At 42.0% G+C, this 27928-nt stretch overlaps 1 protein-coding gene across 2 annotated transcripts; it reads right to left on the bottom strand.

Annotated features, from left to right (window-relative positions):
- Window positions 1-254: 254 nt before the first annotated feature.
- On the bottom strand, window positions 255-27928 carry zbtb7b (zinc finger and BTB domain containing 7B). Of its 2 annotated transcripts, XM_033639574.2 has the most exons (4): window positions 27483-27928; window positions 25511-25616; window positions 3445-4508; window positions 255-3313 (listed from the first exon to the last, which is right to left on the bottom strand). In XM_033639574.2, exons 2-4 carry the CDS (start codon window positions 25610-25612, stop codon window positions 2683-2685), a joined length of 1797 nt encoding a protein of 598 aa, XP_033495465.1. In that variant the 5' UTR covers window positions 25613-25616; window positions 27483-27928; the 3' UTR covers window positions 255-2682. The 2 variants fall into 2 exon arrangements, with proteins under 2 accessions (XP_033495465.1, XP_033495466.1); XM_033639575.2 differs by lacking the exons at window positions 25511-25616; window positions 27483-27928 and adding an exon at window positions 6058-6336.

Genomic DNA, 27928 nt, shown 5'->3' with positions numbered 1-27928 from the left:
TTTGAGTATTTACAGTGCAGTGTCAGTCAATGAGGAACTAGAAATGTCACAACAGACTGTTTTTAGCATTTTAAAAACAGTGTCTCCATTACATAGTTTGTCCACCAGAGAGCACAAGTCAAATGTAAAATTCCCACTCAGCACACATCCTGGTCACAACTCTTAAAGCACCGAATGAACTACTTTAACTCTTTACTAAAGCTCTTAAAGGGTTGTGTTTGTGATATAAACCAATAACAGAAACACAGAAAAGATCAAGCTTGGATATGTTTATTTATTTTCTTTACATTAACTGAAACAAATGATGGGAAAATGAATTCATATCTCTGAGAAGGTTCCACTAAAAACTGAAAGACAAAAATGTATCCCTGATAGCGGGTCTCTACACAGACCAGACCCCATGTCCCTTCACCGAAGCCAAGAAAACAAACAGCTCACATAGAAACACACACTTCACAGCTGGCATCAGTTAACCCTCATTCATTCACAGCGCTCCCACCGGGAGCACCAACACCCTTCATGAACGGGACCAACTGTCACACTGCCATTCCAGTAGGACTGGTTCCAGTAAGGCCAGTAGTTTACTGTCATCACCATTTCCCTGTTTTTATCTCACTATAGCTTTTTTAACCATCAACTATTCTAGAAAATGTCTTATTTTGAAACTACTGGCCTTACACTTGCATGAAGAGTGTCAATCGCCCAACAGCACCAAACAATTTTTTCCCATTTTATATATTCTGTATAATCACTTAGTGCATTGCTCAAGATTTCCTGAGAGTAGTTGCAGCACAAAAAAATCTAAGGCAAATTCATCCCATTATATATTATATTGACTATAACTCTGTACTATTATGCAGGAGGAAGAGTACTCATTGTATGCAGGTTTTAAAGAAGTATTTCAATCACAATCTTAAATGGTATCGAGTGAGTTAATGGACTAGATATTCAAGGTCAGACAAAAAAAGGCTTGAAGCTCTCAAATCTCATAGTGCAAATTAAAAAAAAGATTTACTACACAACAAGGAGCGGATAGTGCACACAAGGCCAGACCAGCGCCACTGCTACAGCAGGTTCTGACTACATAGGTTTCAAGAGAATGGGAAATAAAAAGACAACTGCTGTCGTTTAAAGCCATTAAAGATTGCATTACACCCTGCAAAAGGCCTTAATGTACCGGTCCAGGGAAAAGCATGATGAAAACAAGATAGTTTTTGGTCGAACTCAAAGAATAATGGCCCCTTTAGACACAGCGGTGGCCGATCTATAAGAACTGCCATATTAATATGTCATACAGTACTATACGTGTTAAATTAACAACAGAAAAAGCGCGCTGAAAATGTCAAACAGCAAAGTCGTTTTGTGTTCCAGTTCCATTGAAGGTTTTGAACCCTCTGACTTCTTCTTTGCTCTGTTCCCTCCTCTCTGTACCCCGGAGGATGGAATGTGCCTGTATTATTGCAGTACCTGACGGGATTAAATGTGCAAAGAATGCATTCGAGGAAGAATCGCCAAAAGAAGACACGCAGCCCGTTTTTAAAAAAAGGCGTTAAGTTACATGAAGAATCAAAATCTTTAGCGCAATGCAGCGTCTTGTAAGACTTGTAATATGTGTCCCACCCTTGGATTTGGTCTCACAAAGAGTTTCAGCAGAAGAACCATAATAAATAACAATAAATAAATAAGCACAGAAAAAAGGGGAATGCTATCTCTTTCATCCCCTCACTTTCTTTTTTACCCCTTTACTTTTTTTTTTTTCAAACAAGGAACCCAAATGAGTGCATTGGAAGACTGAAATCCACAGCCTTTGGGAAAAGAAGAATTATCTTCAACATGATCAACTCATTGACCCAGACTTTGTCTCTTTTGGTCAGGCATTAAAAACAGAGCCCCGCGGCTCCGAAACACTCAAACATGGAAGCAGACTCTCTCTCATGGCTATCAAAACAGTTGGGAAGAGTCTTCTCTTCAAATCCAACATTGGCTACAATTCACCTCCCTCCTCTCCTGTTAACTTAAGATTTAAGAAAACCATTCAACTAAAAATCTTTGGTTTCAGCACCAAAATCAAAGCACATATTCTACCACTAACGAGAAAAGACACAACAAACATTATTGCTTACAATGTACAGAACGAGTTTGATTAATTCAACTGCATTTCCGTTGATAACCACCAGAGGAAACCAGGCACACAAACTCATTCCTGTGATCTAGGTGATATGACTTCTGAATTGCACCTGAATCAATACATTTATGTCGTAACTAAAAAATAAACATCTTCAGATATCCCTTCATGTCGCAGCTCTGGATTTTAGTTTGCATAGTAAAAAGCATCCCAGTAACCACACACTCCACACACGCATGTCCAGCTACAAAAATCCAATCAAACAGCTCAAACCTGAAATACATAAAATTAAACAGCAAACGAGAAATTAAAATCTAAAAGACAAATGAAATCAAAATGCCAAGAGCCAGAAGACAAACATTTAAAATATCTAAGAAAACCCGTTTTCCATTTTTTTTCTTTTAATATCATGAAGTTGTTTTTATTTTTTAAGCGCTCTCTATATGGGAGCAGCAGGTCGTTAGTCCAGCCACCTGAGTGAGATTTTTTTTTTTACTGTGGATGCTTTACCACACAGACACGCACACGTTTACACACACACACACGCTCTCGTTTCACTATTCCTCTTCCTCTGCTTCCTCTTCACCAATTTCCTCTTCAGCTTCGTCAGCCCATCGGTCACGCTGCGTAACCGGCGAGTTGGTTCCGCCTGGATCTTCTCCCTCGGCCTCTCTGCCTGCTCGCAGCTCCAGGCTTCGCAGGAAGAGCTCAGGGTAGCCAGTCAGCCTGTGAGGCCTGAGATGAGCCAGAGCCTGAAGGGCGAGAGACCGCTCCCTCTCGACGTCACCTGGAAACATCATCTGGGGCCCGGCGCCGGATCCACTCCCACCATCTAGCAATGTGTGAGGGAGGAATGCTGAGGCGTGGGCCTGTAAGGACAAAGCATCCAGAGGGTTGGACTGCTCCCTCACGCCTCCGTCCCCTCTCCCATCCTCCCCAAGCTCTGCCCCACGTCTGGGCCGGCGTGGCCGCAGCTCCAGGCAGCTGTGTCCCTTGCGGTGACGCTGGAGGTGGTCCTCTCGGGCAAAGGCCTTGTGGCAGAGCGGGCACTCGAAGGGCCTCGCCCCACTGTGGAGGGACAGGTGGTTTTTGAGGTCGTATGAGTGCAGAAAGCGGGCAGAGCAGTGCGGGCAGGGGTAAGGACGCTCGCCTGTGTGTTTCCTCATGTGAATCTTCAACTTATCATTCCTAATGTAGAGGGAAAGGGAAGAAGAAGAGTCAAGAGGCAGGAAGGCAAGAGAGTGAACATAAGTAAAAGATTCAACCAAGCCACAATACATCATTCTTTTGTGTATAATATGTTTGAGAGGTTTCTGTACCGGGTGAAACGGACTCCACATGCCGAGCACTGAAAGGGCTTCTCTCCTGTGTGTGTCCTCATGTGTCGGGGCAGCTTCCCTGCTCCATGGATGATCTTCTGACAAACGGGGCACTGCTGGGGCGTCTGAGACTTCCTCTTCCTCCCACCTCCAACTGTGGACGCCACCGCTCCTCTATCAGCTACAGAGGTAGGTATGGAGGTGCTTTCCATCAGCATACTGTCATCCCCAAAACCCTCCTCGTCCTCTGACAGCTTGTCACTCAAGGGTGGGACAGGAGGCGGCTGGGCTATACGGGGGCGCTCGTGCAGCCAGTGAAGCTGCCCGCCATTTAGTGTGGCCCCTCTCTCTGGATTTCTGATCACCCTGGGATCTCCGTTCTGCCCGGCTTTGAGGCGAAGCTCCTCCTGTTCGGGGCTGGGAGGCTGGGTGGACGGCAGGGAGCGGAAGCCGTCGGATGCAGGTGAAGGGTGCGAGACAGGAGACGCAGGCGGTGGGTTCAAAACCGAGGAGTTGATATGATGCGGACCCACTTTTTTCACCTTCTTTCTGTCCGTTTTTCTTCGAGACCCTCTCTCCACCATACTATCGCCCCCCGCCATCCTGTCAGTAGCCATGTGCTGGGCTCTCTGCTCCTCTGCCGGCTCCACCTCCGCTTTCTCCCCCAGGATGTCTCTGCACGCGTCAGCCACACACTGGATGCCCAGGAGCTGAGCCCCTCGCAGCACATCTCTCATCCCGGAGCTGGGGATGGTCAGAGTGGCAGTGTAGGCGAACTCCAGCAGGGCGTCCAGGGCGTCGGGGGCCACGCAGTCCAGCTGGCACACGCTGAAACCTCCCCCGCCCTCACCTCCCCCCTCCTCTGTCCCGAACAGCCGACGGAAGTAGAGACTGACGGCAGCCATGACGGAGCGGTGAGTCGGGTAGCGTGCCCCACGGGATGTCAGAGTGAGGTCACAGAGGAGTCCTGACCTTCTCTGGTCATTTAGGTGTGATAAGAGCTCGTTGCTGTGCTCCGGGAAGGGGATCCCAATCAGACCGTCCTCGCCTGGAGACATTGCCACCTGCAAGAAACAAGAGGAAGATCAGGTAAGTGGAGGGAATGAAATCTGACACAATCTGCCTTTAATATGAACAAAACTTGTTTTGTTTCCTGTTGATTTTAGTCGTCATTTAATTCTGTCTTTGCAGTTTTAGTCACTGAACCCTTCCTTTTTCAGAGAGCCAGAGAGTACCTTTAGAAGTACCTAAAAGTAAATCTTCTGTAGCGTGACTGAGACGAGGAGTTTCTTTCATGTGAAGGACAATTTAAACTGGGCTTAGCAACAACTCCCCCCCTTTATCCTCCTCTCCCCACCCTCCTTGTGCGTTCTCTCCAGATTACTAAATCAAGAGGCAGCGATTTTGGCCAGTCAGATGGGGGTTGGGGCACCAGAGGACGAATGTGATGGAGAAAATAGAGCCAGCGGGAGCGGCAAAACATAACAGCAAGAAGAAGAAGAAATAATTAGAGCACAGAGAGCGAGATATATAAAACCAAATGATTGATAACTATGACATGGCGAGGATGCAGGATTATGCAACGTACTGTACATGCTGTAACCTAGGGGCAGTAGGTTAATTCCCGTGTGAAACCTTTATAGCATTAGCCGTTTGATTAAGATACCTGGAGAGGACCGAGAGGGACAAATGGAGGAGAGTGAGAAGAAAGAAAAGCAAGCGAGGGACAGGGAGGAAGTGACAGGCTAGAGTGAGTGAAAGGGGGGAGCACCAGTGAAAGAATGAGGAAGGAAAAAACAGCAAGAGAAGAATTACAACCTTTATGAGGGACTGGAATAAAAGTACGTCACTCTAAAACTTGATGTGCAACATAGAGAGCACGGCCAGCTGCTAAATTTCATTTACATCAACCCACTCCGTGTTTTCTTAATCTAATAAAGACCTTTCAAAGACACAGAGGTACCAGTGTTGGGTTGAAGGTAGAATATTGTAGTTAATGTCAAATAAGGACAGTAACTTTATTTATTTCTCTTTGTGAGACACAACGAGGCCTGTCGGTAATAAGACCCAACAACTGCCATCTTTGACTCCCTAAGCTCGCACCTCACCCTGTCCACACTATACCTGCTCAACAATATCTCTCACACACACCTGAGCAGACCAGATTTTCCACAAACAACTCACCCTCCAGATTCCCCCTCCCTGCCCTTCATCTCCCTCCCATAGCAACTGGCAGCCCCCTGGCCATCCAATAACAGTGTTCACACAGTGCCCAGAGGGCTCTGCACAACGACGGTACATCCACCTGACTAACCTGCTCCAAAACACACCCTATTAAACACACACACACAGGCACAAGAACACACACACATACACACATTGCGTGCCAATCTGTGGCTCCCCCCACCCACCATTGTTAGATTTAACCTGTTCTGTGATGATCCGAACGCCAGCCTATTTAAAACACATACTTGTATAAATGTACTCCACCCATTCAACGAAAAAAAAAGTAAAACTAGAATTTGACAGCACTTTTTAACCCTTCCTGTCAAAATTTAAAACCTCCCAAATGTTCCCTCTCTCTTCCCCAGCACATCCAAATGTTGATCCTACCTTCCCCGTCTTCATGGGCATTGGCACAGTCAGCTGGAGACGAGGCAGCGTGTGTCTCATGGCATCCATCTTTTCGCTCTTTACAACTCCTCTCCCTCGCTTTCCGTCTCTCTGTCTTTGAAAACCACTTTTCTTTTTTCTTTCCTTTTTCCTTCAACCCGTAGACGTGCAACTTAAAGGTCTGATCTCTTTGTCAGAAGTTGGGGTTAAGCGTTCATCCTCGGGGATGTCTACCTCTTTCGCACATTCTCTCACTCACTCTCCTTCCTGTTGTATCAAAAGAGGGTGCACGGTGACGAAGGCAGATTTAGAGATACCCCTCCCCCCCACCCCCACCGAGGTCGCCTACGCGCCCCCTCTCTCCAAAACCCAACGGCCACATTTTCCGAACACTTTCCGATAAACACCATCTCGTCGTCGACCTCTCCCCGTTCAGAAGGAGGCCAGCAGGTGGATGGGGCGTAGTGTATCTTAGGTCATAACAGGACTGCGGGTGATGTAGAATAAATACCCTTCAGGCTTCACACCGCACACATTAATTCAACTGGTTTGGCAGGAAGGAAACCGGCGGATGCAACCAAAACACCTCAGAAACACAAAAATTCTTTTTCAGTCAACTCACAGAATGTCAAAGTTGAACAATCACGTAAGAACCAAAATCATATTGGCATTATGAGTCATATGACACCCAGGAACAAGCATTCAGGTAGGTGCAATATGAGAGTTAAACCATATTACATTGTACCACAAAGACAAACTGGTGCAGAAAGCTCTTCCTTTGAAGCCTGGGCATGCTGAACGTCAACCAGTGCTCTTTAAACAATACCACCACAGCCTCTACAACACATATTCAGTTATTTTTCTTTCATTCGACTTATCTTTACAAGGACGACAGTGTCAGGGCAGCCGCTGATACAGAAGAGTGAGGAAGTTAAGGGGCATGAGTTTGCTTTGTCTCTTGCACACACATACGCACACTTCTTTTTACATTTGCACCACACTAAAGCAACTTTTATGATAACGGAACAATCACTGAAGCCAGTTTTTCAAGCAAAGAGGCCAAAAATTCTTTGGTTCCTGCTTCTCAAATGTGAGGATTATTTGTTTTTCTCTGTTCTATAGGTAATAAACTGAATATCTTTGGGTTTTGTACAGAGGTTTGGACAAAACAAGACTTCTGGAGACGTCAGCATGCACTTTAGAAAGTGATGATGGGCATTTTCCATGAGGGTTGCAGCGGTATACTGCGAAACTGTATATCGCATTATGAAAATTGATTGGTATCATACCACGAACTATATTGAAACAAGAAATGCAAACGGACGAAGAATTTCACCTGTGCGTGCCCGTCTTCTGTCTGTCGGACTTTTTACACATACTAGTTTTCATTCCTTTAAGGATCATCGCAACTGATAATAAGAATAATAACTGTGTTATACCCCATACTGTAACACCTTGAAACTGTGATATTTCTGAGATCATTATTGTACTGCTAATATCTCAGACTGTTGCAGCCCTATTTTCCACTTTTTCTGACGTTTTCTGTAAAGATGTTTAGATAGCATTTTCTCCTTCCTAATTGTAATTTCGATATCTGAGGTTGCGTATTGACCAATACCAAGTACCAAAATGATACAACTGCATTAAAGATGGTTGCAAAACATGATGGTGGTGTTGAAATAGGCAACACTGGTTCCACCCCTCGAAACCAAAGCCTTTTAGACTGTACACGTTGCCTTTTTACTGGTGGGGCTTCCTAGTGTAAAATATTACCAAATTGCTGACATTGTGCAAACTGGTAATGTTGTGCTTGCATTTTAAATGTGCTCTCTGATTGGCTGCTACCTCGGCCGGGTCTCTCTAGTAAAAGAGATTTTCAATCTTAATGAGACTTCCTTGTTAAATAAAGCTTAAATAAATATATACTATACCATACCCAAAACCTGGAGATCAGTTTGCATTTTAGCACTCACAGTTTCCTTGTCTCAAAGTCAATGGGTTTTTTGACTGGAATTTGGTTAGTTGCTGAAGTAAGAACACAGGCTTTAGATACTTTCATGTTTGTTATATGGCATAAAATATGTCAGTAAATACCCCACTTGTGAATTTTGAAGCTTTAATGTATCTTAAAAAAAAGGCGGTTGCTAACAAGTGGCTACGTGAGACTACAGAATGTCATCATGATGGACATGGCTAGTGGCGACGTCAAGTCATGAGACCGTAATGTAGTTTGTTTATATCCTAATGTTAGATCTTTACTTCTGGTGCTTTTATTTAGGCTTCAGAAATAATAAAACAGTTGTGAAGGTTATATTGCTGAACAAAACGTGCAAGTATCATAAAGTTTCATTTGTCACAGAGCTTATTTTATGCAGTAATCCAAAATCCAATGGAAAAATCCCATTGGATTTTTGATTAGGGAACCAGGCGATGCTAACTTTAACATTGGCCTACAGAAAAACACCATCCTTGGAGCACTCCATTTAATCAATTCTTCTTCGGCGCTCTAAAACAGTAGTTGCCAGTGAATGCACAGTGCAACGTGCTGTGTAGGGTGCTGTTTTAAAGCAGCAAAGAAGCACTGAATTTTGGGAGAACTGCCATTTCATCCGGGTGTGAAAGTACTTAAATGTTTATTTATAAATGATGTCGAATCAGATTGGTGCATAGTCATGCGTACTCGCCGTTACCCTCTCCAGCATTTTAGGCAGTATCGTAGGCATTTCCAATTTTGGTATCACTATCGAAACAAAACTAATTTTATGGTCAGATCTGTAGATGATTCATGGGTTGCAGCCCTGTATAATACACAGATGTGTACTAACATAGAAAAAAAAAATCCTATTGGAAACTTTCCACCATAGCCTCAGCAGGACAAGGTGCAGATGTATCCCTTGACTTTGTGAGCATACAGTTTGTCTCATAAGTGGAAATTAAACAGACCTGACTTTCATATTTAAGGATCAGCGTCAAATCTAAACATTGTTTAAATGCATCCACAGGAAAACAGGAATGCCACCAATAATTATTAAATCCATAAATACACAATATGTCATGTTTTCCCAATTTCTGAAATACCCATGTCACTAAAACACAAAAACAGAAAACTGAAGCAAAGCAGTGCAGACAAGCGAGACACAAAGGGGTTTCAGGAGGAGCACACAACAACGCACGTTAAATTTCCGGCGCAGGGGAGAGAGAGAGAGAAAAAAAAAGCATCATGGGTGGTTGGTGGTTCGAGCTTGTTATTTTAGGCATATTCCTCAGAACACAGGCGTGTTCGGAAAATAATAAGATTGCAAAGAAGTTGCGACGATTCCCATCAATTTTCTGTCTGTCTGTGAGTCACTTAATACTGACACATCATGACACAAACACACACACACACACACACACACACACACACACACACAGAGTTCATATCCCCTCTTCTTCTTCCTTGTCACCTTCTTTCTGTTCTTTGTCACTAACCAAGGGCATGTCTGCATGAGCTGCTGAACCTTGCAACATATTGTAACTAAAGTAAAAACAGCCCACAGTCAGACACCACAAACACATTTTGCCTTGCAAACAAAATATTGTTCGTTCACGAGCACGAACAAATGTACTCAGCCATTATCATAAAGCACAATTACTGCTGTTGTAGGTTTATTCATGTTAATGAAGGATTAGTAGCTTAAAGTCAAATAACTGATATCACTGTTTGCCTTTAGGTGTGTCATTTAAAGTCACTGTTAGTCTTTCCAAAACAAAAAAAAGTTCACTGAAAAAGTATTTTATCTAAAAAAAATCTTCAATTTTTTCACTTTTCGTGCATTTGACGCTTCAGATGTTAAGATATTATCCTTCCAACAATCGCCTCTTATCTCTTTCTTTGTTTTTTGTTCTCACCTCCCACTCCTCTGTCGACGGTGGAGGAATTCACCTCCTCTGCAACTCTACGGTTTCCTCATCCCTTGCTTTCATTATGCGCACACTCTTCCTCTCTCTTAACAACAAGGATTCATTCGTTACTTGATTAAAAACATCCGATAACATTTGGAGATTTTTAACCATTTTGTCTTTATCTAACCAACAGGCCAAGCGTCATAAACCCAAAGCTACAACTGAAGTCGTACGACCGGGTCGTAAACCTTAAGCAAAACTCGAATGAAGCACGTTTGGAAGGGAATTCACCGAGGGTTCGTTTTTACTGAAAAGGAAATGGAAACTTAAATCCACCATTACTGTCCACTACCACGACTCAGTGTGACTCCTTTAAAAAAAAAAAAAAATTGACACAAATTTGTGCGGAGGCCAGGAAAATTACAGCAGCAGGATTGACCAAACCTGCACACAAAGATTTATTCTTCGGTGTAAAAGCAGGTTATAGTATCCACCGTCTATATCATGAAATCCCTCTGCAGTGTGTGTGATGACTGGAACTAGAACTGTTAGTGTTATTTTTATGGGTCTTATTTTCCGTTAAAGGCTGTAAGTTTTCCCAGTCCACCTCAATTATATCAGGCTCCAGCGCTAAGGGGGAAAATATGACTTTATACTATTCACAGAAAACTGTGGCTGAGAGGGAGAAGGAGAAAAGCTTTTATGAATTCTGATGTCAGATGTTTTCCAAAGTGCCCGTACATGTGTGTGTTGTGACTGTGTGTGTGTGTATGTTGGTTAATGTGAGCACATATAGTTAGTTGCATGTGTTGTGACAGCTTTCTCAGTACTTAAACAACCAGGGATATGGATCATTCTTAGACTTTGACAAGTTAAAACTGAACTTGGAAGGAAAAAGAGTGAAATTTTAAAAGCAGACTTTACAAAATTTACCAACAATTTGTAGTATTTTTACGTCCACAATATTGTGTTGTATAAAACCTGTGTATGGTTTTGTTTCTAAACATTGCAGCAGCTCAGAAACATTTTAAAAATGTACTTATTACAGTAAAATGCTCACAAGCAAGCAGCAGCTGTCCATTCTCTACAGCAAATGAAACCCTCCTCCACATGCACACACACACACTGAGGCATCACACACACAGCTACGAGTGTTTTCATTCACATAAAACACACTACTTGAGATGTTATTCATAACCACAACACAAACAAATCACGATGCTAAACTACCACTGTGCCAGAAAAACAACAAAAGCGGCCAAACACATGGAAAGTAAGATTCAAGCTCATACCGTTTCTCCTCCACTCACTCCGTCTTCCTCTCACCACTTTTCTTCTCTGTGTGACCGACTGATTTTAAGGGCTAAGACAGAAGTTTTCACCCTCTTTACACCTTACTTATTTTGGGGTAGTGAGTGGAGTGTGGTGCTGGGACACCTTCTCTGAGGAAGAGTAGGGGAGGAGGAAATGGGGGGGATGAGAAGAGATGCGAGTACACACACGTCTGCCAAACCAAAGCTGCACTCAGCCCAGCAGAGCACTCTCACACAGGAGTATCTGAGTGCAAAAAGCAGCAAACATACACCCCAAACTGTTGTTAACACACATGCGGACATGTCCAGGTCTTCTAATAACGCAGCTCGTCTCTGCCAGGAGATAAAAAACAAGCTCCACCCACTCCGCGTCCCAACAGTTCCCTCTGGGTTGAACATTTGCATCCCAGCAGGAGATATAAAAACACATGCAACCGGGGAGAATTTGAATCTGCATTTGAATTTGTCTCAGAGAAGACGCGAGACACCATCATGATAATTAGAGTGATTGCACCCTGATGTGACGGGACCTGTGGAGGAATTTATAAAAAAGGAGAAGTCCAGTGAGTTGATGTTACTCAGCAGAACTTCTGTCTTTTACTCAAGACAGCCCCAGCAACCAGCCCTCCTCTGGCCTTACTGTAACTGGGGCATTATATGGTGTGTGTGTGTGTGTGTGTGTGTGTGTGTGTGTGTGTGTGTGTGTGGACGCATGCGCACATTGTGGTCTTAGTTCCAAGAACACATTACATTATTCATTTGGCTGGCAGAGCAGAGGCCCTTATCCCCTCACCCTCACACACCACAAACTCTCCGCTGCGAGCTACAACAGCAGCCAGTTTGCATGCCAGACCTGAACAGCAGAGTGAATCTGCTGGAGGATTATCAGCTTATCAACACATGAAGACGAGACATTTGGGTGCACATATATACGCTCTGTCCCCGAAATACTCACCAACTTCTAGCCTTACGTTAATGTAAATAAAATAGTCTCTTAACAGAACTGTAGTCTTTGTAAGGGCAACACTGACATCAAATATCCCAGGAACATAAAACAAATGCCTTGAAATGAGTTATTACGAATATTTTGGGGATGAACACTGGAGCCTTTTAGAAGATACTTTTCCACAATACAACTGAGAAGTCATTTTACTTTGGATCAATTATATTTTATTGAAGGAAAAGGCAGAGTTTCTGCCGACATGATATCTTGCTAGCCCACTCGGCGATTGCCAATGAGGCCCCCAGGAAAGCCGCTCAGCATTGCTTTCATTTCTTACCAGTGGCCACTCAGGTAAGCTCAAGCCCTGCAGCCCAATAGCATTTTCCCCAAAGACCACCATTAAAAGAGACATCTGCACACCTGTAAACAGGACACCTCAAACTGCAAACAGGGTGAATTCGGACTCTTTCTATTACGGATTTTGGATCCATGGAGGTTTTGAAATTGCAAAGTTTTTCTCAACCCCAGAAAAGCGAATTAAAAATCCATGACGCCATCTATAAGCCAAGCAGGAAGTTGTGGGTAGGGCAAGTGTGAGAAAAACCACTGTGCATACTCAGTGGGCTGCATACCATAGACGTTAACTCGGAAACTAGAAACCCTTTTTTCTTGGCGTATGCACCAGGCAAACAATCTCATTGGAATGAATAGGTGGCATCTTGGGCTCTGGTATCTAGTTATTAAACATCTATGTTGCTGATATATTCGCACATGAATGTGCAGCTGAGAGACGTGTTCAAGCAGCATGTTTGCTAACGTTACGTTCCACAAGTTCTCCTTGCTTTTTTTTTTTTAGTCTTGTAAAAAAAGATAGGAAATATTCTTAGTATGATTTTCCTCATTAAACACAACGACAGAATCAAACACGGCACCTCTATTGATACATAAGAGCAGGAGAGAAACTTTGTGTATGTTTTTTGCGTGTGGTTTTTAATGATTTGTCTGATGAGCTCATGTGAGTAGATGAAGCTGAGGGACGTTTCCTCTCTGAGACGACTGTTTACACTGCATGTGAAAAACTGTAATGAAAGCAACAAGGGAGCGATAAAGTATCATTACAGTCAAACATACAGTAACTCATCAGCGTACTTGCTCTAACCAAGCGGGGACGTCCTAACTTGTCAGTCCGCGGTACAATCAGATGAGCTGCGTAGATATTTATCATGGAACGGAGCACCGGCCGAGGAACTCAGGTCAAAATCATAAATTATTTTACACCGAGTATTTACATAGAGAGTAAAGACATGTTTTAAAGATTAGCTTGAGGAATATTTATTTCAGTTACCAGTGAACGACAGTCGTTCACTGGTAACCACACATCATGCCTAACGACTGTTGCTCACCAGTGGCCCCACCCACTCCTAACGACCGTCGTTCACTAGTGTGACTCACCTGACCCAAACAATGGTCCAGTGAAACTCCACTAACGAAGTATTGTCTTATGAGGGTGGTGGGTGTACACCTCCACAGAGGTTAAAAACCTGAGTCTTACTCCACTGTTTGTCAGACTAGTGAGGACTAGTCAGACTGATGCGTTGAGAACTGATGAAGCCGCTTGGATAAGAGGCAAAACGTCTTCTAGACAAAATCAAAGTCCAGTTGCCTACGATTTAATTGTTGCCAGAACTTCTTTTCAACTGTGTCTCTTTCACCGTACTAACACTAGCGTTAGCTTAATTGCCTCGTTAACTCATCATAAACTGACTGGTCCAGACACAAGGTCCAGATTTCTCCTTAGTCATTAGTTCAAGGTCCACACAAGTTAATACATTCAGCGTCACACTCGCGTTTGGTCATGCCATCAAGCTAATTTGCTGTCTCTGTCAAGTAGCTGTCTGTTTGTCACTCACTCTACAGCAGGAAATGGCACTTCAGAATAAACACTCTGTGCTGGAGATTCACTGTACTTAAGAGTGTTTTTAACAAACTTGACATGTGGGTGAGTCACTTGTGGTCCATTCAGAATGGAACCACGGCCCACTTTTGGACCGCGACCCACCAGTTGGAAACCACTGACATAAACAAAAAACACTTACCAAAATAAACGGGAATAAACCCTCAATTCACCGTGTTAGATGTGAGAATATGTTGGCTCTTAGGGCAGACTGATATATCTTTATCATATCAATATCGTGACATGAGACAAGATGTCGTATTAGATTTTCGATATTTTAATATTGTATTCTTTCCTGGTTGTAATGGCTGCATTACAGTACAGTGATATAATTTTCTGAACTTTTCAGACTGTTGTAGCTGTTCTATTATTTGCTTTTACCCACTTAGTCATTATATTTACATTACTCATTATAATTTATCAAAAATATTAGTGTGTAACTTGTGAATGCACCAATAGTCAACCTTGCAATGTCCTTGTAATATCAATTGTTCATTTATTTGGTCAAAACTATTGTGATATTTGATTTTCTCCACATCGCCCAGCTCTTCTGACTCTACTCCCTGCAATCTTTCGCTCTGTGCCAGCTGTCTGTTGAGCAGCATTCCTGACTTGTACTTTGGAGGCAGGCTGATTAATGTGAAAAATATAATGACAAAAACTGTCTAAAAAACAACCAGTGAATCGCTGATATATTTGTCCAAGTGCCCGACCCTATAACTCGCCTTAAATTACAATTCAATATATACTGTAGATTATACTGATATATTACTCTGGCTAATGTGCAACCCAACATACTGAATTATCAATTTCACACTTATTTATTTTTAATATGATATTAATATAATAAACTGGGTTTATTACTTATTTATTTAATTGGGGGATGAATAGACTGGGGATAGTTGTCTATTAGTTGTTAATAAATTTGGAAATTTATTGAAATAATATGAGTTAAAACTAAAAATATAAGAAAGGAGTAGGGATGTTTAATTTTTTTTTTTTTTTGTTTTTTTTGTTTTTTTTTTTTGGTGTGGAATAAAGTCATTCATTCATACAACAGAAGTTAAACACACCAGTTTATTTCCCGTCAGTTTTGCTTATGAGGCTCCATGTTTGAAGGTTCTTTGAAAATACAGAGTGGGTTTCATGCATTTTATTTATTTTTTTGTTTTGCAGTTTTGTTGTAAGCTATGTTTTTACAAAGCAAAGTTTTTCCTACTTACAGCTTTTTCATTCTGCGTGTGAACACTCTGCAACAGATGAAAGTTATTTTCCTACATAAGTTAACGCACATATATTCTTAGTTTTTTCTGAAAGGAGTGTTATGTGTAACGTCTCTGCCCTGTTAGCTGCTGTGAAAGGAGGAGGAAGCGGGAGCAGGAAAAGAAATAAATCTGAGGTTGGAAAGAGGAAAACAGTACGAGATTTGAGAAGAGACAACAAAAGGAACATGAGGGAGGTATGTTTTCTAAAAACACACATGTTCTTAGAAATCACACCAGAAAAAAGGAGGGTATGAAGGGGGAGGAGAGACACATGAGAGTGAGTGAATGGGGAGTGGGTGTTGAGAGATACACTCTGAGAGATAAAGCAGAGAAGAGGGGAGGTTGAGACAGGAAAATCTAGTCCCGGCCTCGAACAATCTGTGTTAGCGAGGAGACATGAAACAAGAGGAGACAGAGTTAAGTTACAAGGGGAGAGGAAGGGGGAGACAGAAAAAGAGAAGGGAGAGCAGCAGTGACATGACGACTGGGAGATAAACAGAGCAAGAGGTGAACACATGCACGCAGCCACAGGAAGTAGCAAGAGTCCTTGCAGGTGTGTATGTGCGTGTGTGTGGGTGTGTGCACAGATGTCTGAGGGAGAGATGTGGTGGCAGCCACCTCTATCATTAGCATCACCAAAAGGGAGTTTCACCCTAAGATGGAGAACACACACAGATGTGAGAGAGGAGGCATGCTGACGGAGTGGTTTCACACTTTACTAGCTCTTACAGCTCCTTATCTGGTCAGCAGTTTCTACCCCCCCAAAACACTCCACAACTCTGTGTGTGTGTGTGTGTGTGTGTGTGTGAGAACGCTGGAGCTGTGTGGGCGAATCAAACACGGCACCTCTATTGATACATAAGAGCAGGAGAGAAACTTTGTGTATGTTTTTTGCGTGTGGTTTTTAATGATTTGTCTGATGAGCTCATGTGAGTAGATGAAGCTGAGGGACGTTTCCTCTCTGAGACAACTGTTTACACTGCATGTGAAAAACTGTAATGAAAGCAACAAGGGAGCGATAAAGTATCATTACAGTCAAACATACAGTAACTCATCAGCGTACTTGCTCTAACCAAGCGGGGACGTCCTAACTTGTCAGTCCGCGGTACAATCAGATGAGCTGCGTAGATATTTATCGTGGAACGGAGCACCGGCCGAGGAACTCAGGTCAAAATCATAAATTATTTTACACCGAGTATTTACATAGAGAGTAAAGACATGTTTTAAAGATTAGCTTGAGGAATATTTATTTCAGGTACAGTAGGAGGACTTCATCCGTAACGTGAAAGCCACTTTTCAGTCAAGACTTTCCATCGAGGCCAATATCATGATGCCTCTGAAATCTGTGCCAAGAAACAAATAATATTTAATTCTGTGTTGTTAAATAAATTCCTGATTTTCTTGTGTTACAAATTAGATGAAGCTACGTAACTATGGACATTCAGCTTTTTGTCTGATTGATGCCAGAAACAACCCAATAAAATATTGAGCTGCACTGTCCCTTTAACTTACTATTTTTGTGTTATATTAAAGCCTCTGTTATGTATATAAGTGTCTGTTTTGTAAGTAGCTGAAAAGCAAATTATTTTTGATGCTTTATTTATTTATTTTTTCTTTTATGTAGAGGGTATAAGCAATGTTAAGTTTACTGTAAAATTATGTATTTTTCCATCATCTGATACTGAATATTTTGAGCAACATTTAAATAAAATGTGAGTAAGTAATTAATAAAAGAGTATAAATGTATTTAACATGAAACCATAAACTGTGAGGAGACATTTTAAGTAGTGTCAGATTTTACAAGAAGTATGTTTGTGCATCTGTGTTCAGTTGGACCTGAACATAGGAACTAACAATGTAATAAATTTATCCAACAGCTCGTTAATTAGTAATTACTTCAGTTTTAATCCATTTTGACTCCTATATTACTTGTATTTTCAAAACTGTGATTTTTCCCACTGGATAAAACATGTCATATTACACAACTGAATCTACAACTCTAAATATTTAAAATAATAAACTTCACAAAAGCAGCTCGAGCACAAACTTTATTAAGGTTTTCCAGAGATGCAGTAAATCTATAAATGTATGTATGTGTACGTTTAGATTACTGTGGGTGTACTCGTGTGTGTGCGTGTGTGTGTGGGGGGTGTTTGACAGATACGACTCTTACAACATGTTGTGTCTCTTCCTCTTGTTCACCCCTCAGTCAATGCGGTGGGCTGGTTGTGGAGACAGGGTGAGGTAGATAGAGTAAAAGTAACGATGTAGTATTACAGCTGCAGGATATGCAAAAAATCATATTGTGATTAATTTGACAGATGTTGAGACGAGACTCATGCCTCATGAGATGACGAGACTCATGACAGTGACTCATGATTTTACTGAATATTGTAATTTTTTGCATTTTATTTTGAAGAATGTGAATTTTGCTGAGGTCTGTACCAAACGAGGAAGTTCTCTTACATCTGGAAGGAGGATTTTTAGGCCGGGGCGTCTCTGTAACACTGCAGTACTTTGTTTATAAAGGACATGTTGTGACACATTTTACCTTTATTAAAAAATGCAGCTCCTACTAATTGGATATTGCACTTGGCAATGATGTGATTTCAATAATACTGGATTAACTGTGCAGCCCTATGTAGTGTGACGTGTACAGTCTCTTCATGTGTACTTACATTGTGCAGCTACTCTGCCTGTGAATATAATTATGCAAAGAATGAATACAGGAAATAACTGCAAAAAAAGAAAGAAATGATCTTATATGAGTGAAAATGTCTTCATCCAAAGAAAAATTAATGGCGGCCGCAGAAACAACAACCAGTTTTGGAACTTTATCAGGTGATAAGAACGCACATATTGTCTCTGTGCATGTGTCGCGTTTTCAGTTGCCACATCACTGGGAGGGTCTCAACAGCTCTCCTACACAAATGACCTCCTGTTAAAGAGGAAGATGTTGCAAAAGCACTGGACACACACACACATACACACTTATACACACACGCACACACAAACACAGAGAGAGAAATGTCGCAAAACTAACTGATCCTGATCAGTTTCCTCTTCCTGTGCGAAGTAAAAATGGTCGACCACTAGAACAGATGGAGAGATAAATGGAGGACACGGTGACACATAGGAAAAGAGCAAAGACAGCTCCGACAGAGATTAAGAGAAAACAGAAAAAATATTCAGGTCTGTAGAAGCAGAGAGAGGTAAAAAGACAGTTTGAGGACTTCAGTGAAAGATGTGTCACCCTCCTGATACATCAGATTAACGACATGGCAGGGAGGGGAGGAGGTTTGTTTTTACTGCAGCTACAATCCATGAATTATCAGAACTTCAAAACCCAACTTGACTTGTGGTCCAGCTGTGCTGCAGGAACCAGACAGCTGCGCAGACGTGAGGTTAAACTGACTGACTACTTCTTTTCCTAATGGACGTCTCACAGCAACATTTTCTCTCTCACACTCAGAGTGACGGATGTTTGACGAGGCAAAATAGAAGGAAGAAGTGGTTTATTAAAAGGAGTCTGATCCAAAAGTCAAATCAGCTGTGTCATATTTCATGTCTGCACCATAATAACATTTGTTTTTCTCATAATAACAAAACAAAGGTGACTTTATTTTTCCAAAAGGGATGATTTGCAACCGTTTTGGAATAAAAGCCTCTGTTTGCTGCTGGAGTTCCCCTTTGAACATCACACATGAAAGGGGTCAGTTTCAATGACTCCCTTTGCCTGCTCATGTTTGGGTGTTTATTCTCTCACTTTCCCTGAAGCGTTGTCTCACTGTACCTATTTATGATAACCGCCCGCTCAATTTGTACAGAAACAATTGCACTGTTACTAGAAGAGCTGAATCACGATCCCTCCTTCAGCCCATAGCTTCTTTTTTTTCTCAAGCCTGTCTCTCTCCCCTGACTTTTTACAAGAAGAAGAAGAAGAGTCACGGCCACCTGCTGATCTGTTAGTGCCGGGCGGCGTGGGCTGCGAGGCTGGTGGTCGAGAGCGAGGGAGGGCTGTCAAATGCTACAGAAACTCATGACTGAAAAGAGGAAATGGCAGATACATAACTTCCTCTATTGACACAGATCGAGTGGGGGCAACTCTCAACTGTAGTCGCAGCAGCACTCTGGATTACGGACACTGTGTAGTCACCCCTGGGCTATGACTGCCTCAGTGTGGGGAAACAACCGCCATATATGGTGAAAACGCACCATTTTGCAGAGGTCAAAGGAATTTGGTCATAGTTTACGTGCATTTTTAAATAAAGGGGACTTCCAATCATAAACCTGAGTGAGATAATCATCATGACTTCATGAAAATAAAACACAGACAGAAATATATTCTTCTCGACAAGCGAAGGCCCATTTTTTTTACGTTGATGACACACCAGTGTGACTGCAGAAGTGTCGTCTCTCCTTGTTTGCTGCACGATCAAAGTAAAAGTAGGGAATAGAGAGATTTTCTCAGAGTAACGGTTGTTGCAAAGTAGACAGAAACAGCCTGACAAAAAGGGGTGAGACACCTTCAAATATTACCTCTTTCAACTCCCATTCTCCCTCCCCCGTTCTGGTCTCTCGCTCCCCACCTTCCTCCCACTCAGTTGGTTTTGTATGAAACTGAAAGACCCATGTCTGAAAAGGGGGAATTTATATGGGCTCACATGCCCTAATTAAAGCATTTCCTGGAACTGTGTGCATGCATGTTTATATATATGTGTGTGTGTGTGTGTGTGTGTGTGTGTTCCTCGCCTGACAGACCACTCAAAGTCACTTCCCCCTACCCACCACTAGTTCACGGACACATGCTTGTCACCAGTCATCCTCCAGCAAAGCCGAGGTCACATGATTTGTCACACCAACTTGCCCACCACACACACACGCACACCGAAGTCACAAAAAATACTCGGCTCAAATAAAATACGAGTGTCGATGAGTGTATTTAACACAAAATCAAGCTTAAACTTAACATTCAAAGAGGCCTGTACACCACTGTATGAGACTTTATCCTTCACATACTGTAAATGTATATTAAAGTATTTAAAAATATAGTTTAGGAGTCGTGTTTCCTCTCATGATAATCAGCAGTCATCAGGAGGAGACAGAGGCTGGTCTGTAGTTGTTTGACAGCTGAAATCAGTGCGTTAAAACACTACGAAAAATGCATTGAGTTTGGTTTATGCTACATAATTTTAGTTTTAATGTTAATGCACCATTTTTAGTCATGGTAGAGTCTTTTTTCAGTGCATTTATGATCATTTGCATAGCAGCGGGTGAAGTGGAGGAAATCAGATATCGTTATTTTTAACCAAATACCCCGATACTGATATTGTGATGATGATATAGGTGCTTTCACATTATATTTACACAGTGAGATTTCTGATAAATAATAACCAGTAATGAGGATATAATGACTACGTGGGTAAAGGCAAATAATTGAACAGCAAGAACAGTCTGGTAAGTTCAGAAAATTACATTATTTAATGTAATGCAGCTTTTAAAACCAGGAAAAGACAACTTACAACTTAAAACAGATCCAAAATCTAAAATGATATCTAGTCTTATATCATAATATCAATATAATGCCAATATATTGCTCAGCCCTAATTTGACAAAAAAAAGGAATATCAAAAATATGTATTTATGGCTTAGTTGGTTGTTGTCTTTTTTGTTGTGTTCAAGTTTTAAGTTAAAAAATTTGGAGGAAAATTAAGGGTTTTTTTAACCTGACTTTTCCTTGGTTGAACAGTAACTTAAATTTGAGTGATATTAAAAGCCTGAAAAAAGTGAGTGTGTAAGAAGTACTGCAGTAATATTCTATATTAATTTTTTTATGGGGTATAATGAACATTAAATTTGCTATCTGTAATTTTTTATATGTTCTTTTTTATATATTTTTTTCCAGTTGCATTTTAATTGCAGGCATAGGCAGATTTTGGGGGGTGGGAGGAGGACATTTGTCCATTAAAGTAGCAGAGGACTTTTATTTTAGCAAAATTTAAGACATTTACACCATAAATTGATACAGAAAATGCACAAACTACTGCATAGAAATTCAGCAGAATGCAGGAAATTAAGTATTTGATGCTCAAAATTTTCTTGCAGGGGATCCCCACATCCCCCATTTCATGTATGTCCTCCCCTTAATGTTGAAACGAAACTTACACCATTGATCGCAGCTTTTTAAATGAGTTATCATAACGTTATCCTGGAGCTAAAGAAGCTGTTAAATTTGTTGGCAATGAAGAACTGTGTCTTGGTTCAGCCTTCTTATTAATGTTACACTAACATCAATACGGCTTTAAAGCTTCTCAAAAGGCAGCGCTGCTTTGTTGTGATTATATCACATACCAAAAAACCTATAAATATCACAAGCCCGTTTTAAACACAAGAGTGTATTTCTGGCATCACTCCCGAACCTTCCTTAAAAGCCGATTGAAGTCGTCAAGCGTCTGCAGCTGACAAACTACAGAGGAGTTAACTTCCAGGTTGCCCATAAAATATTCAACTGCTTGACCACTTTATTCAGCTCATATTTATTCCAAGGACAATGATATTTTCCAGAAGCCCATCCTCTTTATACGTCCTATAAACCAATAATGTTTAATGAGGTCTGACCCCACAACAATGTGTTTGTGGTGTTAACTGCAGAATGACAGGATAAATAAAATAGATGCAGATTTAACTGTTCTGGGTGATTCGTAGAAGAGAAAGTAGTCAAACCCTTTTATCTGAGTACATGTGTTACTCAGACACACGGTGTGCTGAGCTCCATAAACTCAAACGATATCAGTTCATTTTCAATCATTTAGAATTGATTCAACTTTCATCTGTGATTCTGTGTGTGTGTGTGTGTGTGTGTGTGTGTGTGTGTGTGTGTGTGTGTGGTGTGAGAGGAGTTGAAGGCAGATTCACTGTTGTTTTGAAGCTGAAATCTGTAATGTTTAAAACTAATCTGTACTGGTTTCAGTGAGGTATGTGAAAACACAAACTGTGCATTTAGTGCGCATGTTGATCAAGCTTGTTTGATTTGATTGAAAACACCAATCACATCTTAACCTCCATCACTTCAGTGTATTAACATTCACATTACATGGTTCACCAGTGGCGTTTTTCCTGCATGGCAACAACAAGATGAAACAACTTCACAAACGTGCACCTCCCCAGAAATGTAACTACACGTCGCAGTGACAGAGGTCTCCTGTCTATTTTTGTAAGCTGAAGCCATTTCCCTCAGTGGAAACCAATCTTTTATTTACTTTAATTTCACAGATAAGAAACAATAAATTGTTAAGACAATAAAGCCTCCACAAAAATAGCATTTTAAGTCTTGTGTGTGATTTATCCTGGCTTCATATGAGTAAAGGAAATCTCCACTATGTGCTTGGCTAATTTATACAATGTAAAATGCCACGGGCTGGCGCTAATAACGTTAGCATGTTGTATTTGTTTGGAAAACATGTTTAGTATAAAACAGTTGTTTTGTCAGTGAATCTTGTGAGTTGTAACGGAGCAAAATTATGTAACATTACCTTTGTTAAATGTTGCTGTTGTCCCTTGCTCCATAAGAGAGGAGGAAAAGTTCATTAGCTGCTAGGCTAATTTATACAATATAAAATGCCATAGGCTTGTGCTAATAACATTAGCATGTTGTATTTGTGGGGAAAATGTGTCCAGATAAAGACAAGTGCTTTGTCTGTGAATGCTGCGAGTTACAGTGAAGCCGATTTGTGTATTTGTGTTTGAAATTGTCTCTATTAAGCCATGTTTAATGTGTGTTTAATGTGTGTTTTGAATCAACTAAGCTTTACAGCGCTTCACAGAAACCCCAGGGGCAAACTAGTGTTTTGGAGGTGTAACTGCAGAGTGACACAGACACACCAACGCACAAGTATAAATGCTGCTTAATAGTGATGCCTCCATATGAACTACATAAGCAAACAAGTCCATCAGCGATATGACTGACTCTTTCTAGAGTTATTTTTAATGCTTGTCCTTGTGTCCGACAAAACCATTTACATGACACAAACTGAAAGTGAGTACACAGTGAGTATATTTGACAGTTCAGTGGAAGCAGAAGAAGATTTCTCTTATAATTTGGGTTTATGGCCAATACTGGGGGCAGGATCAGCAAAGAGAAAAGAAAAGAGTTGACTGAAGAACCAGAAAAAGCTAAAAACTGAGAAGGACAGTGATAGAGCACAGGCGAAAACACCAGTCGGCCTTGGTTGTCCAACAAGTGGAAAGAACTGCAGGATAAGACATGACTCACGTCCAATCCTGAATTAGCCCTCTTTCGCCTACACAGGTATGTAATATGTCTGTTCTGTTTATGAGATACATCTCAAGACATGGTTTTACATCAATATATGAATTACCGTTGGTGGCGAGAACAAAGTTTATTTTGTCTCACCATCGTCACATTACAGCTATTAATCTTATATAGCCACCAATCACTGTACAAAATGCAAACAGCTCTATTTTTTTTTTATAAAGAATAACAAATCTTTCACTTGCTTCCAAAAAAAATGCATGCACTCCCCAGATCACGATATTTATGACACAAAGCATTTGTGCTCATGGAAACTATCGCTTTTGTCAACAGGGGTCACCAAAATCCGAACAAAATGAAAGTTCCTTGTAGCAGCTTTTAAGACATCAGTATGAGTCAAACAAAACACTTGTAGAGGGGTTTGAAACTCCTTTCACCCACACAGTTTCTGGACTTCTACCTCAAACTTTTTTATCATTCTTCACATGATCTAAAATTTGATTTCAGAGCTCTAGAGTGTAGGATTTAGTGGCATCTAGCTGTGAGGTTGCAGAGCTGTGTCAATCATGTAGGAGTACCAAGATGACAGGAATGAAAACACAGAAGAGCAAATGACCCTATCTAGAGCAGTGTTTGGTTTGTCCACTGTGGGCTACAGTAGAACAACATGGTGGACTACGTGATAGAGGACCTGCTCCGTATGTAGATATAAACGGCTCAGTCTAAGGTAACGAAAACACAATGATTCTTAGTTTCTGGTGGATATACACTTATGAAAACATAATTTTGAATATTATACATGATTTCGGCAAATAGATGCCTAGCAATGAGGTTACAAATTACAATCAACTGAAACTCAACTGTAGGAGTACTATGATGGCCGACATGAAGTTGTGAATGGCCATACCTAGAGCTGGTATTTCATTTATCTGTTCTAGGCTACTGTAGATCATATTAATGATATAAACTGCTCTTTCTAAGGTAACAAAAACACAACAATTCTTAGTTTCAGTTAATTATACACTAATGAAAACATAGTTATGAATATTATACACCATTTCTGTCAGTATATGGCCCTAAATCCTACACACTGGACTTTTAACAAGAGACTGGCTGCAGGGATCCCACACACTTTCATGGACAAAATTTCAAAACCAATACATCATTTTTCAAGGACCCATTACAATATTGGGTTTTTTTTTTGTCCCACTTGCCTGGCACTTTTTAAACATATCAGATTCAAACTCTGTTCAAACATAATTTCAGCTAGCTGGCAAACATCAAGAGAGAGAGGGAACGTGGGTAGAAAATGAAGAGATGTACATGATGGTAAACTAAATGTTGTCACACATCGCTGCATATTAGAGCAACGTTGCGTAGACAGTTTCAGAAAATACATTTGTGGTTTTATTACATGACAGTTTCTTAACACGCAACACAATTTCATGACTTTTCCAGGCTTTCCGTGACCGTGGGAAACATGTGAATGTCCAAAAGTGTGTTTGAAAGTGTGCCCCATAATCTCCACTCGTGCAATTAATCACGTCTCAGTCTTCTCCGTCACAGCAACTTCGAGTGCGGCCATTTGGAACAGGTATTAACACCTTTCCTTTAAGATGCATTTGGACGACACTTTGTACCAACTACTTTGTTTAACGTAAACAAAACCCTCAAAATCATCTTTATTAGGGCTCATATATTTTGAGAAAACCTCCTAAAATGGTTGACAGCATAGATATAAGAGTGTTTGAAAGAGGGAGGGACAGATTTTGGAACTGATGATATGACACATACAGTAATAATTCGATGAGTTATTCCTACCTCCAGTCCATAAACCCAGGAGAAGATGGGTGCCTGCTTTCTTCTGCCTCCCGCTCGTTCCCCTCCTCTTTGGTCCTTTGCTCGGAGGTCAGCAGAGATCATACACCTGAAGGAAAAGGCACAGCAATGTTAAAAATGTCACCTGAGTAGAGTGTTATTCCTCCCAGAGGGGGGGGGGGGCACTGGGTCAGGCATTCACCAAGTATGTGAACAAAGATGTGATGAAGTGAGAGAAAACACAAAATGCTGACTAATTAAAGCACTTGTTTCTCCTCTGTTGTAAAATAGGTTGGCTACAGAGCATGTGAGTAAACACACACACACACACACACACACTCATCGGCAATCATATGATGCATCAGATGTAATTTGGGGTGGAGTGGGGGGGTTCTTGTAAGAGCAGAAATAAAAAGACGTTGATAGAAACCAACCGCTTCCTACTTTGACTTCTTCGGAAAAGAAGTTCTCCAACAGTCAGTGAGGTTGAGAAAGCCCACACACACACACACACACTCTGACACACACACCCCCCCCCCTGTGAGATGAATGTGATTAGCAGCATACTGTATGTACTGTACTGTTTAGATTTCCACGGCTCTCTGGGAAATATTCAAAAAATGTAGGCTGTGATGTGGAGAACATATCTGAAGTGCAGATTCAGACTAAACACGCGATGATGGAGCGTAGGGGGGAAACAAGAGATAGCAGAGGCAGGCCCTGCAGAAAGCAGAGCAGGACGGAGGTCGTGTCAGGACAGCAGGAGCGAGGGATGAAGCACAGATGTCCAATTATGTTACAGACAAAGTTAGGGCAAAACAGAGCTGGCATTAAAAATTTATTTCAAATGCCTGATGGCTCTTCCATATGTGGGCAGCCGTTCCAGCACGAGAAGGCATTGGATGTCCACTCACATGATGGCATGCACACAGGGAACAGTGAAACAAAAAGAAAAGGGGACTTCTTCAAACTTTTGGTCACAAGCTCAGGCTGTAGCCGACGTGTCAGACCCCTCAGAGGCCCAGAGGTGAGCCACAGAACAACTAAAAAGGCTGCGACAACACCTGAGCCTAAAGGGCATAAGGCATTAACTACCTGCATCGACGGCTAAAGATTTAACCAAACAGGCTGTGCCCAAGACAGGGAAACCAAACCCAAGCCAGTTGAGCTTGTTAGGCCGGTCTGTCAGAGGGGCGAGTCAGCAACACATCTACCTCTGTAATCACACACACAAAGCCCACTTGCATGCCAGCCCTCCCCACCCATGAGGTAGGCAAAAGCCTTAACCTAACATTACAGCCTGAGCACATTCTATTGTAACACAGGATAGGGACAGGATTAAAATAAAACACTGGGTGCGCCATGATGATGGTGATGATAGTGGGGATGATGATGATTAACAGACCACTGAAGGGAGATCATTTCGGTACAAGAGGGCTAAAACCCAACACATCCCGTGCGTGCTGTGCGTGCCCACGAGCAGCGCAGAGAGGCAGGTGATGTGCGTGAGAGCAGGTTAGGTTTTGGATGTCAGCCGGTGTTCTCGGCTATAATTAGCAGCCGAGTCTCCAGAAATGTACCCGCCGACCCTGCTCTGCCTCTGCCTGTCTCACCTGGCCGCGCGCACACACAGACGCACATATGAAAGCTGCAGCACCTGCTCCAAACACACTCACACACACACACACACACACACAGCCTCAGTTTCTTTTTCTTTAACGCACAGGCTCAATAGGAGACGCGCTGTGGCTGTATTATAAACGGGAATGAATGTCGACGGGAGTTACCGAATACCCGTGACGTGGTTAGTCCTCCCATGACCCCGATCAGAACCGTGAAGGAGGGAGGGAGGGAGGGGGGAGGAGGGAGACTATAGGTTGAGGCGAGCCGGCGCTGTCATGGCACACACACATGTCAGTTACATCACATTTAAGTTAAAGGTGCGATATAATTTCCATTCAGGTGAAGCAGTTACCTGAGTGCCGGTGTGTCACCTGTTCAGGCTCGTCGCCTCCCACCTGACCGGCCTCCGCACTTCCTGGATTACTCCGTCCCACCCTGCTTACTTCTTCTACTTCTTCTTCTTCTTTTTTATTTTATCCTCCCTGCTCTTGTTTAGTTGTCTCCACCGGGGGTCACCGCTCCCGCCGTCCTCAGCTCGACACCTCCTTTTTTTAATCTTCGCCAAAAGGTGCGTCGGCGTCTCTCCTGCGGCTCCTGTCTTGTCTCTGCAGCCCGCCGGCTCTCTGCTGTTCTGACCCCCCTGCCTGTCTGCTGCCTCCGCTGGCCCACTCCGACTCCCAGCTCCTTCTTTCTGAGAACCAGGAAGCGGCTTGCCCTACTTACACCCAGTCGCGGATTGGCTCTGGCAGGGCTGGAGAAGAGACCGCCGGGGTGGGCAGGGCGCAGGGGAGGGAGGGA

Source organism: Epinephelus lanceolatus, chromosome 10 (genome assembly GCF_041903045.1).
Source record: "Epinephelus lanceolatus isolate andai-2023 chromosome 10, ASM4190304v1, whole genome shotgun sequence".
In the NCBI taxonomy this organism is placed as follows: domain Eukaryota; kingdom Metazoa; phylum Chordata; class Actinopteri; order Perciformes; family Serranidae; genus Epinephelus; species Epinephelus lanceolatus.
This window is presented reverse-complemented; position numbering and strand designations above follow the sequence as displayed.